This window comes from Megalobrama amblycephala, linkage group LG14 (assembly GCF_018812025.1).
Source record: "Megalobrama amblycephala isolate DHTTF-2021 linkage group LG14, ASM1881202v1, whole genome shotgun sequence".
In the NCBI taxonomy this organism is placed as follows: domain Eukaryota; kingdom Metazoa; phylum Chordata; class Actinopteri; order Cypriniformes; family Xenocyprididae; genus Megalobrama; species Megalobrama amblycephala.
In genome coordinates this window covers 25624445-25639684 of record NC_063057.1, presented here as the reverse complement: position 1 = coordinate 25639684, position 15240 = coordinate 25624445, and the positions used below count along the sequence as shown (strand labels likewise).

The window sequence follows — 15240 nt, the reverse complement described above, 5'->3', positions numbered from 1 at the left end:
AGATCTAATAACACTAATAGAGAAATACAGCCACGATCGGATGATAAAAGTAGACTGTTTGTAACTCTAACGAGAGCAGTCTCAGTACTATGGTATGGTCTAAATCCTGACTGGAAATCCTCACAGATTCCATTTCTTTCTAAAAAGGAGCACAGTTGTGTTGAAACTGCCTTTTCTAGTATCTTTGACAGAAAAGGTAGATTCGAGATTGGCCTGTAATTTACTAAATCTCTCGGATCTAGTTGAGGTTTTTTAATAAGAGGTTTAGTAGTAGATTAGTTTCCTTAATCTTCTTTAGACGTAAAGGAGCGACTGCATCTAATGTGCTGGAAAAGAGAGAGCCAATAGTTTCTGTTGCAGCATCGAGTTTTTCTAAGTTGTCAGGTATACTAAGGCGATGAAACTGCTCGGGGAGATTATTTATAAAGCAATCTTTAGTGGTAGAAGTGATGGTTCTACCATATTTATGGCTGGGTGGTGGTTTTGTAGCCTTGGCTAACTGTAGTATACACGAGACTAAATAATGATCTGATATATCATCGCTCTGCTGTAGAATTTCAACAGCATCAATATCAATTCCATGCGACAGTATTAGATCTAGGGTATGATTACGACAATGAGTGGGTCCTGAAACGTGTTGTCTAACTCCAATAGAGTTTAAAATGTCTGCAAATGCCAATCCAAATGCGTCTTTATTATTATCTACATGGATATTAAAATCACCAACAACAAGGACTTTATCCGCAGCCAGTACTAACTCTGATAGAAAATCAGCAAATTCTTTGATAAAGTCAGTATGGTGTCCTGGTGGCCTGTATACAGTAGCCAGCACAAATGTCATCTTACATAATGTTACATAAAGCATCATCACTTCAAAGGAATTATATTTGAAATTCTTTTGAATGATTCTGAATATATTACTATAAATTACAGCAACACCTCCCCCTTTGCCTTTCTGTCGAGGATTGTGTCGATAATCATAACCTTGAGGACTAGACTCATTTAAAGTAATGTAATCGTCCGGTTTTAGCCAGGTTTCTGTCAAACACAGCACATCTAGATTATTGTCTGTGATAATATCGTTTACAATAAGTGCTTTTGAAGAAAGTGATCTAATATTTAACAACCCAAGCTTTATCATTTGTTTATCATTATTATCTCTATTTTAGTTTCTATGTGTTGGGAATTATCTGACTTCTGTAACGTGAGGCAGCTAGCAGACGGTCGGTTTAGCCAGTCTGTCTGCTTCCTGTCCTGGGCCCCAGTTTGTCATGTTTTAGTTCTAAGACTATGTGCCATATTACTAGAGAGAAGAGCAGCACCATCCCGGGACGGATGAATACCATCTCTTTTCTACAGGTCAGGTCTGCCCCAAAAGCTTTTCCAATTGTCTATGAAACGTATATTATTCTGTGGACACCACTTAGACAGCCAGCCATTGAGTGATGATAATCTGCTAACTATCTCATCACTCCGACGAACAGGAAGAGGGCCAGAACAAATTACTTCTCCTGACATTGTACTTGGGAGTTCACACACCTCTTTAATGTTAATTTTAGTGATCTCCAACTGGCGAAGTCGAACATCATTTGTGCCGACGTGAATAATAATTTTAGAGTATTTACGATTAGCATTAGGCAGCACTTTTAAATTTGCTTTGATGTCAGGTGCTCTGGCTCCCGGCAAAAATGTGACTATGGTGGCTGGTGTCTCTATTTTCACGTTCCGTGTAATAGAATCGCCAATGACTAGGGCACTTTCAACAGGATTCTCAGTGGGTGCGTCACTGAGTGGGGAGAACCTGTTTGATGTTCTTACTGGAACGGAAGAGTGGTGTTTTCCACGGCTAGGCCGCCTCACCGTTACCCAAGTGCCCTGCTGCGCGGAACCGAACAATGTACAGAGTTCACTAAGCTAATCGCATCCAAAACAGTATCTGAGGCCCCTACGTTCTTACTATCCTCGATTAAAGTTTGGATGCGTGTCTCTAATTCTGAGATTCTCTCTATCAGCCTGACTTTTTCCCTACATTTATGACATGTAAATCTCTCGTCGCTGACAGAGAGAGCTACACTAAACATGTTACAGACTGTGCAAAAGAAGACTGAGGGAGAGGATGACATGACTCACCGTGTTTGTAGACTGATCCGATCCGAGTTACCACAGCTGTTTGATGAACGCGTTAAAAAAGGAGCGCGCGAGACTGATAACAAGTTAACCAGCGAGATCCAAACGCGTTACAGCGATTTAGATTCAAAGATTACAAGCTAGCGACGTCAGATTAATGTGGTAGGCAATAATAATATAATCAAAAATCAATAAAAGTAAGAGAAAACTAAGCTATACGGAGACGCAAACACCAGCTGTTTGATGAACGCCCTAGCTTTAGAAATTGTTTTTGTTCAGTAATTTTGCGAATTTCTGGTTTGATCACGATCAGATTTTTTCTAGATCCTTTATTTTTATTGTTAGACCTCACTATTTGGGGAATAGACACAGTTTCTATAGACTGTACTACACTCACATTTCTATCAATTAAGTGGGCAGAACACAGACTGTGATTTGAGGTTTGACTTACTAGTCATACGGTGCGAAGCGTCTTGGAGATGTTCTCCGACAGAAGATCAGCTCCGATTCTGCTGGGGTGCAGGCCATCAGCACGGAAGAGCCTAGGACGCTCCCAGAAAAGATTCCAATTATTTATAAAGAGCAGCTTCTGTTCATTACATCAAGACATCAACCATTCATTTAAAGCAAATAATCTACTGAACCTTTCATGTCCTCGTCGGTACGTCGGAAGCGGTCCGGACACGATGATCCTCGTCGCGGGCGATGTGGCTCGTACCGTCTCGATCAGGCTCCTGAAGTCCTGCTTCAGCACCTCCGTCTGCCACAGCCCGGTGTCGTTCACCCCCGCGTGCAGCACTACAGCTCCGATGGTCTCAGCACCGTTGAGGATCGTGGGAACCTGCACAGCGACATCGAGAACACGAGCACCAGGAAAACAGTGACTGCGCACCTTACCTTTGGCTGTGGTAGTGTGGACGTGGCGGACGATGGAGTCTCCGATGACCACGGCGTCGCGTTCCGCCTCGCGAAGAGGGGAGAAGCGGTTTCCGTGTCGAGACCTCGAAGATCGGGGGCGGCGGAGGAGGAGAGGTCCTGGTCCGAGGCCTGGCTCGCGTCTTCCGCTGCTGAAGCACCCAAGGTCCCTGGTGAGACGGCGCCGGAGTGAACGAGGGCTGGGATGAACGCGTTCTGGGAGCTCGGGCCCTGTGCAGAGAAACACACGGCGTAGAGGAAGCAGGAGTGTTAATATCGCGCTGTAAACTTACAGAGGAGCGGTGAGCGTCAGCACGGGAAGTTTCCAGCGCTGTCTGCCGCTCGCGTAGCTCGGCCTACTTCTCGAGAAGGGTCCGGATCTGTCGCTCCACGTCCTCCAGTTCCAACTGCACCGCATGCAGCTCAAACGTGTCCTCACCTGCACACAAAGGTAGAGAAGCATCCGATACACTCGCCATTAGAATAGATGAACAATAATATAGTGAGAGAAGAGTACAAACGCTAGTGTGCCACGCCGCTATTGCTAACGGGCTAAAGCTAATAGCGAATGTTCGGGAAGTCGGATAAAACTAGCGATATCAAGCTAATCTGAGTGTTTTTTATGTAAAATATTGTTGGGGATGTGTTCCCCCGCCGAAAAAGAAAGAGTGATATGTTATAAGTTTGATTTTAAGAGACAAAAACAAGCAATTAGGAATCAGCTCGACGAAGTGAATGGAGTGAAACATGAAGATACTGAGGAACAAACAGGTTGGTTTCATTCTCAAAGCTGAACTCAGTCATTTGATCCTTATTAAAATGTCTAGATCTACAGAAATGAGTGATATTTTTGAAGAGTTGAAAGTGACATGGAGCGGGTCGCCTCTTGTGGACAGACATGTTGGGATCACATGACTGGACTAATACTAATACATGCTGCTTCAACCTGAGAAGATCTGACTTGGGTGTTCACTATTAGGATGTGACAGATTAAATTAGGGAAATTAATTCAGAAGTGGCCTAAAAAATTATTTTGAGTAATATTAAACCCAATATCTACTTTTTTTATTGTAAAGAGATATTTATTGGGAATATGTATACAAATGTGTAATATGTAAATGCACTAATAATATCAGCAAATTCCCTTTTTCATTATAACAATTAACAAGAACAGAAAAGAAATAAAGGGGAGAATAAATAAACAAATAAAATTTGAGAATGAATTAACACAACATAAATAAAAACGACAAGTAGTAAATATAAATAACAAAGTCCAAAAGTAAAACAAAAGAGGGAAAATAATAATACATAAATTAGTCAGTCATTAGTGTCTACACAGTAGTAAGGCATCAAGTAGGGGTCCAAATTTAAGCAAAGTTTGCGTTTTTGCCTAACAGAATTTATTTTAGACCTATTGGATGGTCTAAAATATTCTGTTAGGTCTTCGGGCCCTCAGAAGACACTGCATCACTCATCAGCATGATTGTGTTAATGACATTACTAAATGGGCCCAGAAATACTTCCAGAAACCACTGTCTGTAAACACAATCCGCCATGCCATCTGCAGATGCCAACTAAAGCTCTATCATGCAAAAAGGAAGCCATATGTGAAGATGGTCCAGAAGCGCCGTTGTGTCCTGTGGGCCGAGGCTCATTTAAAATGGACTGTTTCAAAGTGGAAAAGTGTTCTATGGTCAGACGAGTCCAAATTTGACATTCTTGTTGGAAATCACAGATGCCGTGTCCTCCGGGATAAAGAGGAGGGAGACCTTCCAGCATGTTATCAGCGTTCAGGTCAAAAGCCAACATCCCTGATGGTATGGGGGTGCATAAGTGCATACGGTATGGACAGCTTGCATGATTTGGAAGGCACTATGAATGCTGAAAGGTATATAAAGGTTTTAGAGTAAAATATGCTCCCCTCCATACAACGCCTTTTTCAAGCAAGGCCTTGTGTATTTCCTCAGAACAATGCAAAACCACATACTGCAGTTATTACAACAGCATGGCTTCGTTGTAGAAGAGTCCGGGTGCTGAATTGGCCTGACTGCCGTCCAGATCTTTCACCTATAGAGAAAAATAACTCAAAGACGACCCTGAACTCTTCAGCAGCTGAAAAACCATATCAAGCAAGAATGGGACCAAATTTCAACACTAAAATTCCAGAAACTCATAACCTGATTTTGAAAAGAAGAGGAGATGCTACTCCATGGTAAACATGGCCCCATCCCGAATATTTTTAGACCTGTAGCAGGCATCACATTTGAAATTAGCTCTTTTTGTGCATAAAATTTTAAAATTTCTCAGTTAAAAAATTCATGTTATCTATGTTGTATTGTGAATAAAATGTTTGGCAAAGTCCTGTGATAAGAAAGTCTTTTAGTTGAGTACACAGTTTTACCTGGAAATAAATCCTGTCCAAAGATAAGTGATCATCACTTATGCCAAGATTACACTACAGGATTTTAAGATCGGGCTGTGATCAGGGGAAAATCAGTGAGTGATGGGCGCTCACCAATCTTCATGTGTGAACTACTCTATGACAGGTCGCTGATGCCGGACGAACATCTAGCATGCTAAATATCTGGAGCTGTCAGCTGACTTGACATCCTGTAGGTGTCACATGTCGTGACGCAACAGCCAATGAAATATACACTGATGTTTATGGAAGCAGCAATAACAATCCATTCAAATATAATTTTGCCTATGTTTATTTATATACATACACCTTGTGTAAGTAACACTCTATTGTTCTCCCAGTTCACCTTCCACATGTGTTTTGGTACAAATGGATGAATTCATGTGCTGTATGTAGCCTATAAATTCAACTGACAGGACTCTCTGAACTGATGCACAAACTAACAATGCGGTGCCCATCTCGCGTTATAGATTAAGATCAAGGTCATTATATAGGTTTTTAAATGACAAAACATTCACTTGCAGTCACTCACAGTGGTGACAGTGTGGACGGGGCTCCAATCCATTCCCTCAATGTCCACTAAAGCTCCTACAGCAATGGACGATGTTGGTGCTAATTTCAGCGTATGTTGCACATATTGTACTTAAATTTACTTAATCCAACAGATTTTGTATTCACAGCCAAAGTGCATGCACAGTATAATGGGTCCATGCGTCAAGGTCTTAAAGTTACAACAGCCCTAACATAGCCTACAGGCTGCCAAATTATGGAGATAATGATAATGATATCTCATAATCATGAGATAATACAACAGAAATGAATCGATCAAAAAAATTGCTTAAGCTGAACAATGACTTTGTTCTAGAGCTTCTGTACAGCCAAAACAATCTTTGTTGCATTAATTTCCTATCACTGTAAAGCTGCTTTAAAACAATCCATATTGTAAAAAACACTATATAAATGAAGGTAACTTGACTTAAGTTGACATACTTGTTCTTGGTTTCGATGCCTTAAATGTGTTAATATCTTGATGTCTGTTTTTATGTGCCATTAAACTGGGGTTAACTTGTATTTGTCTCTTATAGATCTGATGGCACTGAAAGTGGAGAATGAAGAACTAAATGAAATGGAAGAGAAAGATCATTATGGGAAACATTATATCATAACTGGAGAAAAATCTTTTAGTTGCTCACAGTCTAAAAGCATTTCTTCTCAAAAAATCACTCAAAAGACTTCAAAGAGTTTAACTGGAAAACGACACCTTAAAGTTCACAACGGAGCAAAGTCATTTAGATGTAAGCAGTGTGAAAAGAGTTTCACCAAAAATCACAGCCTTAAAAGGCATGTAAAATTCACACTGGAGAAAAGCCTTTTACCTGCCAGGAGTGTGGAAAGAGCTTCAAGGATAAAGGACACCTTAGATCCCACATGAGTATTCACTCTGGAGAGAAGCCTTACAACTGCAAACTGTGTGGAAAGAACTTCACTGATAAAGGAAACCTTCAAGTCCACATGAGAATTCACACTGGAGAGAAGGCGTTCACATGTGATCAGTGTGGAAAGAGTTTCACTCAAAAAATACATCTTAATAGCCACATGAGAATTCACACTGGAGAGAAACCTTTCACCTGCAAATTGTGTGGAAAGAGCTTTACTGATATTGGAAACCTTACAGTCCACATAAGAATTCACACTGGAGAGGAGGCGTTCACTTGCCAAAAGTGTGGAAGGAGTTTTACTCAAAAAGGACATCTTAAAGGCCACATGAGAATTCACTCTGGAGAGAAGCTCTTCACCTGCCAAGAGTGTGGAAGGAATTTCACTCAAAAAGGACATCTTAAAGTCCACATTAGAATTCACACTGGAGAGAAGCTTTTCAGCTGCCAACAGTGTGGAAAGAGATTCACTGATAAAGGAATCCTTAAAGTCCACATGAGAATTCACACTAGAGAGAAGCCTTTCACCTGCCAAGAGTGTGGAAGGAATTTCACTCAAAAAGGACATCTTAAAGTCCACATGAGAATTCACACTGGAGAGAAGCTTTTCAGCTGCCAACAGTGTGGAAAGAGCTTCACTCAAAAAGGAAACCTTAAAATCACAATAAGAGAAGCCTTTCACCTGAAAACTGTGTGGGAAGAGCTTCACAACAGAAATAAACCTTGGTTATCACATGAACATTCACACTGGAGAGAAGCCATTCACATGTGGTCAGTGTGGAAAGAGTTTCAAACATAAAGTAACCCTTAATGGCCACTTGAGAATTCACTCATGAAGTGTTGAAAAATTTTCAGTTTAAACTCACACCTAAAATGTCACCTGAACCCCTTTAGGAGGAATAAAGGCCGGAACACACCAAGCCGACACTGACGAACTAGTGGCGACGAAAGCAGACTGCGGGGTTGGCTCACGTCGGCAGTGCCTGTGTCCAAATTTGGCCTGACACACCAAACCAACGCTAGACAGCCGACGGCCAAGTAGCACGTCCGTTCTGCACCTGCGTAAGATGAAATGTCTTTCCGTACCAGCAGGTGGCAGTAGCTGAACAGCCAATCAGAATGATCAGATTCAACATGCCGAATCAGCTGAAAAAAAAGCAGATGAGGACCAACTTCAACCGACGGTGCAAAACACACTGAGAAAATTTAGTCGGCCAACCGTTGGCTTGGTGTGTTCCTGCCTTAAGGTGCCAGTGCGTTCTGCTGGATTTTTTGTTTCACATAGCAGCAAAATTGACTCAAAATACTCTGGCATTTATGGTCATACAGATAAAAGATGCAATACTTCATGTGAAAATGTAAAGGGTCTTCATTTGAGTCCGCTTACAACCTAAACAAAACACTGTGCCATTGTAAAATAAAGAAAAACAAGCAGGGTGTGCTTTCTGCCATCTCAATCTCTGAACTTTTTTCTGGAGCGCGTCACAAAAATGAAACAAGTCAGCGAATACTTGTCACACATATATGAACAATACACAGTATCTGCTTTTAAAATATTTAATTCAAAACGGAAAATATACTGTTTATTTAATCTGTATGAAAAGTGTTATCTCATTACCTCTAATGTGAATGCCTACGGACAGCACGCGCTATTCATATGGTAATGATCTGAGGCAATTCATGCCAACAGAGTCAACACCCACATTAACTTAATAAAATGCATCATTTTATCAGATTCATTATCTCTACATTGTTTTGGGATGTAGTGACATTTCGAAGTATTTACTGCAGAATAAGGGCACGATTTCTTTAGGTTTCATTTTGAGTAGCGACTTGATCCAGCTGAGGATATAATATTTAATGGGTAAGTTATGTCAGATTTTGAGTTATTCATGTTTAGAGCTTGTTTTTGATCTGTGTTTTTTGTTCATTGTTTGATTCCAGAGGGCTGTTTCATAAAAGATGCTAAGAAAAGCCAGGATTAAACTCCAAAACCTGACTTGAATTAACCTAACAAATGAGTTGGGGCTAAAGTGGTTTCATAAAAGGTAATTGAAGTTCACGCAGTCCCGCTAATTTGATCCAGGTTTACCTAGTCAAGATAATTTCGCGTGCATGGTTTTTTAAAGCAACCCTAGAGGTCGATCATGGATCAAATCGATCCACCATGGGAAACGGCATACATTTTGTGCTGTTTTATGCGTTTGAGACGTTGGTGTTTTCCTCAGTGCATAACTTACTTTTCACAAGTTTATTCTTCATCTGTAAATGTTAGAAAGGCATGCAAATATTTCCATTTTGCTGCTAAACTTCACAGTGAACAAGCACTTCTGCGCGCTAAACAGAAGGAATGCAATAAAACGGCAATAATTCTAAAATATGCATTTCGCTAAAATATTTGATGTTGGACATTAAATGTACCTTATGTACAATTTTAAACCTACAAGTAAGTGTATTTTTTATGATAGTAACTGTAAATGGACTATTGTAATGCGGTAAATCAATATACTTTGGGTCAATTACTGAGTTTAGATTCATCTTAATAATTGCATATTTATTTAAAAAATTTTTTGTGATTTTAATTTCTGCTCTTCTAATAACCATAAAGGCACCACAGCTGCCAAACAAAACCAGAGAGAAATGTATTCATATAGGCCTATTTTAAAACAATCTGCGCGCTAAACAGATGTGTGTGTGTGTGTGTGTGTGTGTGTGTGTGTGTGTGTGTGTGTGTGTAACCTACAGGTTTTCTTTTCTGCTTTTCTTACTGGCTAAATTTAATTAGCCTAGATTGTTTTAAAATAGGCCTATATGAATACATTTCTCTCTGGTTTTGTTTGGCAGCTTGGATATACCTTTCAGATGGTGCCTTTCCAGATGTGTAAGCTGCCCATGCCACATGCACTCATGCAACCCCATACCATCAGAGATGCAGGCTTCTGAACTGAGCGCTGATAACAACTTGGGTTGTCCTTGTCCTCTTTAGTCCGGATGACATGGCGTCCCAGTTTTCCAAAAAGAACTTCAAATTTTGATTAGTTTGACCACAGAACAGTTTTCCACTTTGCCACAGTCCATTTTAAATGAGCCTTGGCCCAGAGAAAACGCCTGCGCTTCTGGATCATGTTTAGATATGGCTTCTTTTTTGACCTTTAGAGTTTTAGCCGGCAACAGCGAATGGCACGGTGGATTGTGTTCACGACAATGTTTTCTGGAAGTATTCCTGAGCCCATGTTGTGATTTCCATTACAGTAGCATTCCTGTATGTGATGCAGTGCCGTCTAAGGGCCCGAAGATCACGGGGATCCAGTATGGTTTTCCGGCCTTGACCCTTACGCACAGAGATTGTTCCAGATTCTCTGAATCTTTGGATGATATTATGCACTGTAGATGATGATGACTTCAAACTCTTTGCAATTTTTCTCTGAGAAACTCCTTTCTGATATTGCTCCACTATTTTTCGCTGGCAGCATTGGGGGAATTGGTGATCCTCTGCCCATCTTGACTTCTGAGAGACACTGCCACTCTGAGAGGCTCTTTTTATACCCAATCATGTTGCCAATCGACCTAATAAGTTGCAAATTGGTCCTCCAGCTGTTCCTTATATGTATATTTAACTTTTCCGGCCTCTTATTGCTACCTGTCCCAGCTTTTTTGGAATGTGTAGCTCTCATGAAATCCAAAATGAGCCAATATTTGGCATGACATTTCAAAATGTCTCTCTTTCAACATTTGATATGTTATCTATATTCTATTGTGAATAAAATATAAGTTTATGAGATTTGTAAATTATTGTATTCCTTTTTTATTCACAATTTGTACAGTCCCATCTTTTTTGGAATTGGGTTTGTATATAGACACCAGAGTATAGATTAAATATGGGCCTTAGAAATGGCTAGCTGACTTTATTGTGCTTTGGCTACAGTAGGTAGTTCCAGTGTGGACAACAACCATACATGTCACTTCTGCAGGCTGCTTCTTACTCAGTCACTCTTTTCATTGCTTTTGCTGGCTTTGAAACATTCACTTTTTTGTTTAGCAAAAAAAACAATTATTACTTAATGAAAGATTAAAAATAAGACTGTTTCAGGGGCCTTGTCAGAGGTCTATTGATTTTGAATTTCTGTGTTACTTTTGTTATATTTTCACACTTAAAACAATGATTTGGTAATCCTCTTGTACCACTGTCCTCTTTTGTGCTAAGAAATAAGTCTCCTGACTTCCGCTTCCGGCCGAATGGAGTGAGCAACGAAGTTAGGCAGCTCCGCAAAAGTTTCAACAATTTAAGTATCCTGGGTCAACGAACATCGCCCTTTGTCTGTAATTTATCTATAAAAATAATTTAGGACAATATTTGATATGAAGGGCACTCGGAAATACACACAAAAAACTCTACAAGCCACACCCGCACCGGTTGGCACTGCTCCGGCTAACGACTCTGCTAACAAGGCCTCAACCAGCACTGCGAATGCTATTGCAGCACAGGCTGACAAAGCCTTGGCTAACACTGCTCCAGATGGTGAAGCTCTGGCCTGCTCACAAGATGAAGGCATGATGGCAGAAGAAGAAACGCCTCTCTCTGTAGGAATATTTCGAAGTGAACTACGTGCTTACCGCGAAAACTTAAAGAATGATATTAAAGCGGAAATCGAGATTATGCATCAAGATATACGCAAAGACATCACATCGCTACGGGAGGAAGCTAAAGCGGACATCAACACGCTTCGAAACGAAACTTTCACAGAAAATAGAAACATTGCACAGAGCCCATACTGAAACGGCAGACACACAGAGAGAGATGGAAAGATCTCTCTGTGATGTTTCGGATAGAATAACCGCCATGGACAAAGCACACGCAACCTTACAGAAGGACTACAATAAACTACAGGAAAAATACATGGACCTGGAGAACAGAAGTCGCAGGCAAAACCGACGCGTGGTGGGAATTAGCGAAGGGATGGAGGATGGGAACCCAAGCCGCTTCATAGCAGAGTTTTTTTCAGAAGTGCTCGGTGAAGAAAACTTTGAATCACCAATCCTGATAGATCGAGCTCATAGAACCCTGGCCCCTAAACCCCGAGCAGGAGAGCGTCCAAGAGCGATGATAGCTCGCCTACACTACTACACCGACAAGGGAGAAGATTCTGCAACTATCCAGGAGCAAAGGCAACCTATTTTACAAAGGATCACCTGTACATATTTTTCCGGATATGAGTCCAGAGGTCAGCAAGCTGCGAGCTTCTTTCAACCCGGTTAAGGTGAAACTACGCAACGCTGGAATACCCTACAGTCTGTACTACCCGGCAAAGTTGATCATAACGATGGGCAATACCAAACATTCGTTCACTGACCCACGGGCAGCTGAAAACTTTATCAAAACCCAGGCCCCAACAACTGCACAGGGAGTAGAGGATTAAAGGTATTTGAGTATTCCTTTCAACAGACAATGGTGATGCCACCAAGGAAAACATACTAAAAGGCACTTCTCTTTGGACACATGTAACACATGTTTAATTTAGAGGATATTGGAGTAAAGTTGATAGAGAGAAAAGGAGGGGGAAGAACAATTAGGTAAACAATTATACAACAAGTATGTGTGTGAATGCATGGGTGTATGTAGGTATATGCATATGTATATTTATTTTACTGCATTTTATTTTTTCCTCCACCCCTTTTAAAGTTTTGTTTGTCATTTATTTATTTGTTATTTATCCAGTTTCTATGTGTATTGGACACAAACTGATTTAAATTTCAAGTTTAGGGAAGGGGCTTAGGAGTTAAATTTAATTACTATATTAGATTTGATTTGTGTTTACTTTTATTCAATAAGAGTGTGCCACAACTACAAGAGATCTGACCCAGGAGTATATAGTTTACAACTTTAGGAGTTAAGTGGGTAAGTCAAGTGTCCACGGACTTAGGGATTAGGAACGTAGGGATCTTTATGAAGATCTTTTCTGTTCTTTGTTTTTACCCTAGCACGTTTAGTTTAGGGATGTTGAAAAAGTTCATATGTTCAGTCTTTGTTCTACTTCAGAGGATGTCACACAAGATAGTTTTCACTACCATGCATTAATTAAATATAACACCATATTGGCTAAAACAACTCCGCACAACTTGGTCAAATTTGTGACTTGGGAATTGCAAAGGGCTTAATGGAACCATAAAACGGTGTAATATTTTAGCACATTTGAAAAAACTAGATATGGATATTTGCTTTCTACAAGAAACGCACTTGAAAAATCAAGATCACAACAGATTACGTAATAAATGGATTGGACAGATATTTCACTCTAACTTCGGTGCAAAGAGTAGGGGTACAGCAATATTAATTAAAAAAACAGTACCGTTTATTGCTTCAAAGATAATTCCAGACTCTCAAGGCAGATTCATCATAGTCACTGGTAAACTTTATGATAATTTGATCACATTAGTAAATATATATGCGCCCAACGTTGATGACGAACAATTTATAAACTCATTGTTATTAAAAATACCTGACATGGACTCTCATCAACTGATAATTGGGGGAGATTTTAATTTAGTGCTTGATTCTGACCTGGATAGGTCATCACGGAGACCGGTTACTGTGACTAAAATGGCAAAAAGTGTTAAGAAATTCATGAATACTTATAAAATAATAGATCCATGGAGAACCCTGCACCCCAATACACGGCAATATTCTTATTATTCCCCAGTTCATCAGACTTATACCAGAATAGATTACTTTTTAATAGATAGTAAACTCCTTCAACAAACGAAACATTGCAATTATGAAACTTTAATGTTGTCAGATCATAGTCCTCTAACTCTGCATTTAACTTTCGGATATAATCAAACATCGAAGATCTGGAGGTTTGATAACAGCATACTATCAAGCAAAGAAGGAATAGAAGAAATAAAAAAGCACATAAATTTGTATTTATCATTTAATGACACTCCAGATGTCACAAAATCCACCCTCTGGGAAGCGCTTAAAGGCATTCATTAGAGGCCAGATAATCTCATGGAAAAGCCTGAAAAACAAGCAACAAAGGGAAAAAGAAACTCAACTAAAAAAAGAAATAATAGAAACGGACAGACAACATTCATCTAGCCCCTCAGTAACTCTACATAAGAAAAAGCTGGCTTTGCAGACCGAACTGAAATTAGTATACACTTCCAGAACAGTTAAAATGTTGACCAAAGCAAGGCATAGATATTATGAACAAGGGGAAAAAATGGGTAAGATTTTGGCTCAACAAATTAAAAAACAAACTGCATCAAGGATGATTACGGAAATCCGCACAGATTCAGGCCAAGTTACAAGAGACCTACAGGGGATAAATGATACATTTTACATACAGTTTCTATAAAAAACTATATACTTCAGAATCCAAGAAAAACCCCACATTCATAGATATGTTTTTTGATAAAATGTCTATTCCAACAATTAGTTTAGAAAATTTAGAACAACTGGAAAAACCCATAACAAAGCAAGAAATTGAACAAGTTATAAACAGTATGCAAAATTCTAAAGCGCCTGGTCCAGACGGCTACACTTCAGAATTTTACAAAGCCTTTAAAGAGCAGATCTCGATATTGCTGTTAGATGTATTTAATGAAGCCTTACATAGGGGCTCTCTACCTCCAACATTTTACCATGCAAGCATTTCTCTTATTCACAAAAAAGACAAGGATCCTTTAGACCCCGCGTCTTATAGACCGGTGAGCTTACTCAACGTGGACAATAAAATACTTGCAAAAATTGTAGCTACACGGCTGGAAACAATCTTACCGACAATCATTTCACAGGACCAAACTGGGTTTATCAAAAACAGACAGTTGTTTTTTAATATTAGAAGATTACTAAATATAATTCACACTCAGGATAAAAAAAATCTACACCCTGAAATTTTACTTTCCTTGGATGCGGAAAAAGCTTTTGACAGGGTCGAATGGGATTATCTCTTTTCGACCCTGTCAAAGTTCGGATTTGGCCCAAAAATTATATCTTTGGTAAAATTATTATATGCCCAACCCCAGGCTTCAGTGCAGACTAACAATATGCATTCAAGTTATTTCCCTCTCAGCCGCTCGACTAGACAGGGCTGCCCGCTCTCGCCATTACTTTTTGCAATAGCCATTGAACCCCTGGCTCTTTTATTACGGGCAACGGAGGAGTTCATTGGGATTAAAAGGGGAAAAACGGAACATAAGGTTTCTCTGTACGCGGATGACCTGTTACTATACATTTCAAACCCTGTTAAATCTGTTCCTGTGATAATGGAAATTTTGAAAGAATTTGGAGCAGTATCAGGTTACAAATTGAACTTATCAAAAGGTGTCTTATTTCCAATTAAT

The 15240-nt window shown here is 39.8% G+C and overlaps 1 protein-coding gene across 1 annotated transcript; it reads right to left on the bottom strand.

Moving 5' to 3' along the window:
* Positions 1 to 2030: 2030 nt before the first annotated feature.
* On the bottom strand, positions 2031 to 3521 carry LOC125244383. Its single transcript, XM_048154473.1, has 3 exons — positions 3482 to 3521; positions 2772 to 3330; positions 2031 to 2669 (listed from the first exon to the last, which is right to left on the bottom strand). Exons 1-3 carry the CDS (start codon positions 3519 to 3521, stop codon positions 2582 to 2584), a joined length of 687 nt encoding a protein of 228 aa, XP_048010430.1. The 3' UTR covers positions 2031 to 2581.
* Between the last annotated feature and the right edge of the window lie 11719 nt (positions 3522 to 15240).

Coding starts and splice junctions, on each gene's coding strand:
- LOC125244383 (XM_048154473.1), bottom strand. CDS start 3,521: ATGGCGAGTGTATCGGATGCTTCTCTACCTTTGTGTGCAG. Junction 3,331..3,481: donor TTCTCTACCTTTGTGTGCAG/GTGAGGACACGT, acceptor CTCCTCTGTAAG/TTTACAGCGCGATATTAACA. Junction 2,670..2,771: donor TACCGACGAGGACATGAAAG/GTTCAGTAGATT, acceptor GGAGCGTCCTAG/GCTCTTCCGTGCTGATGGCC.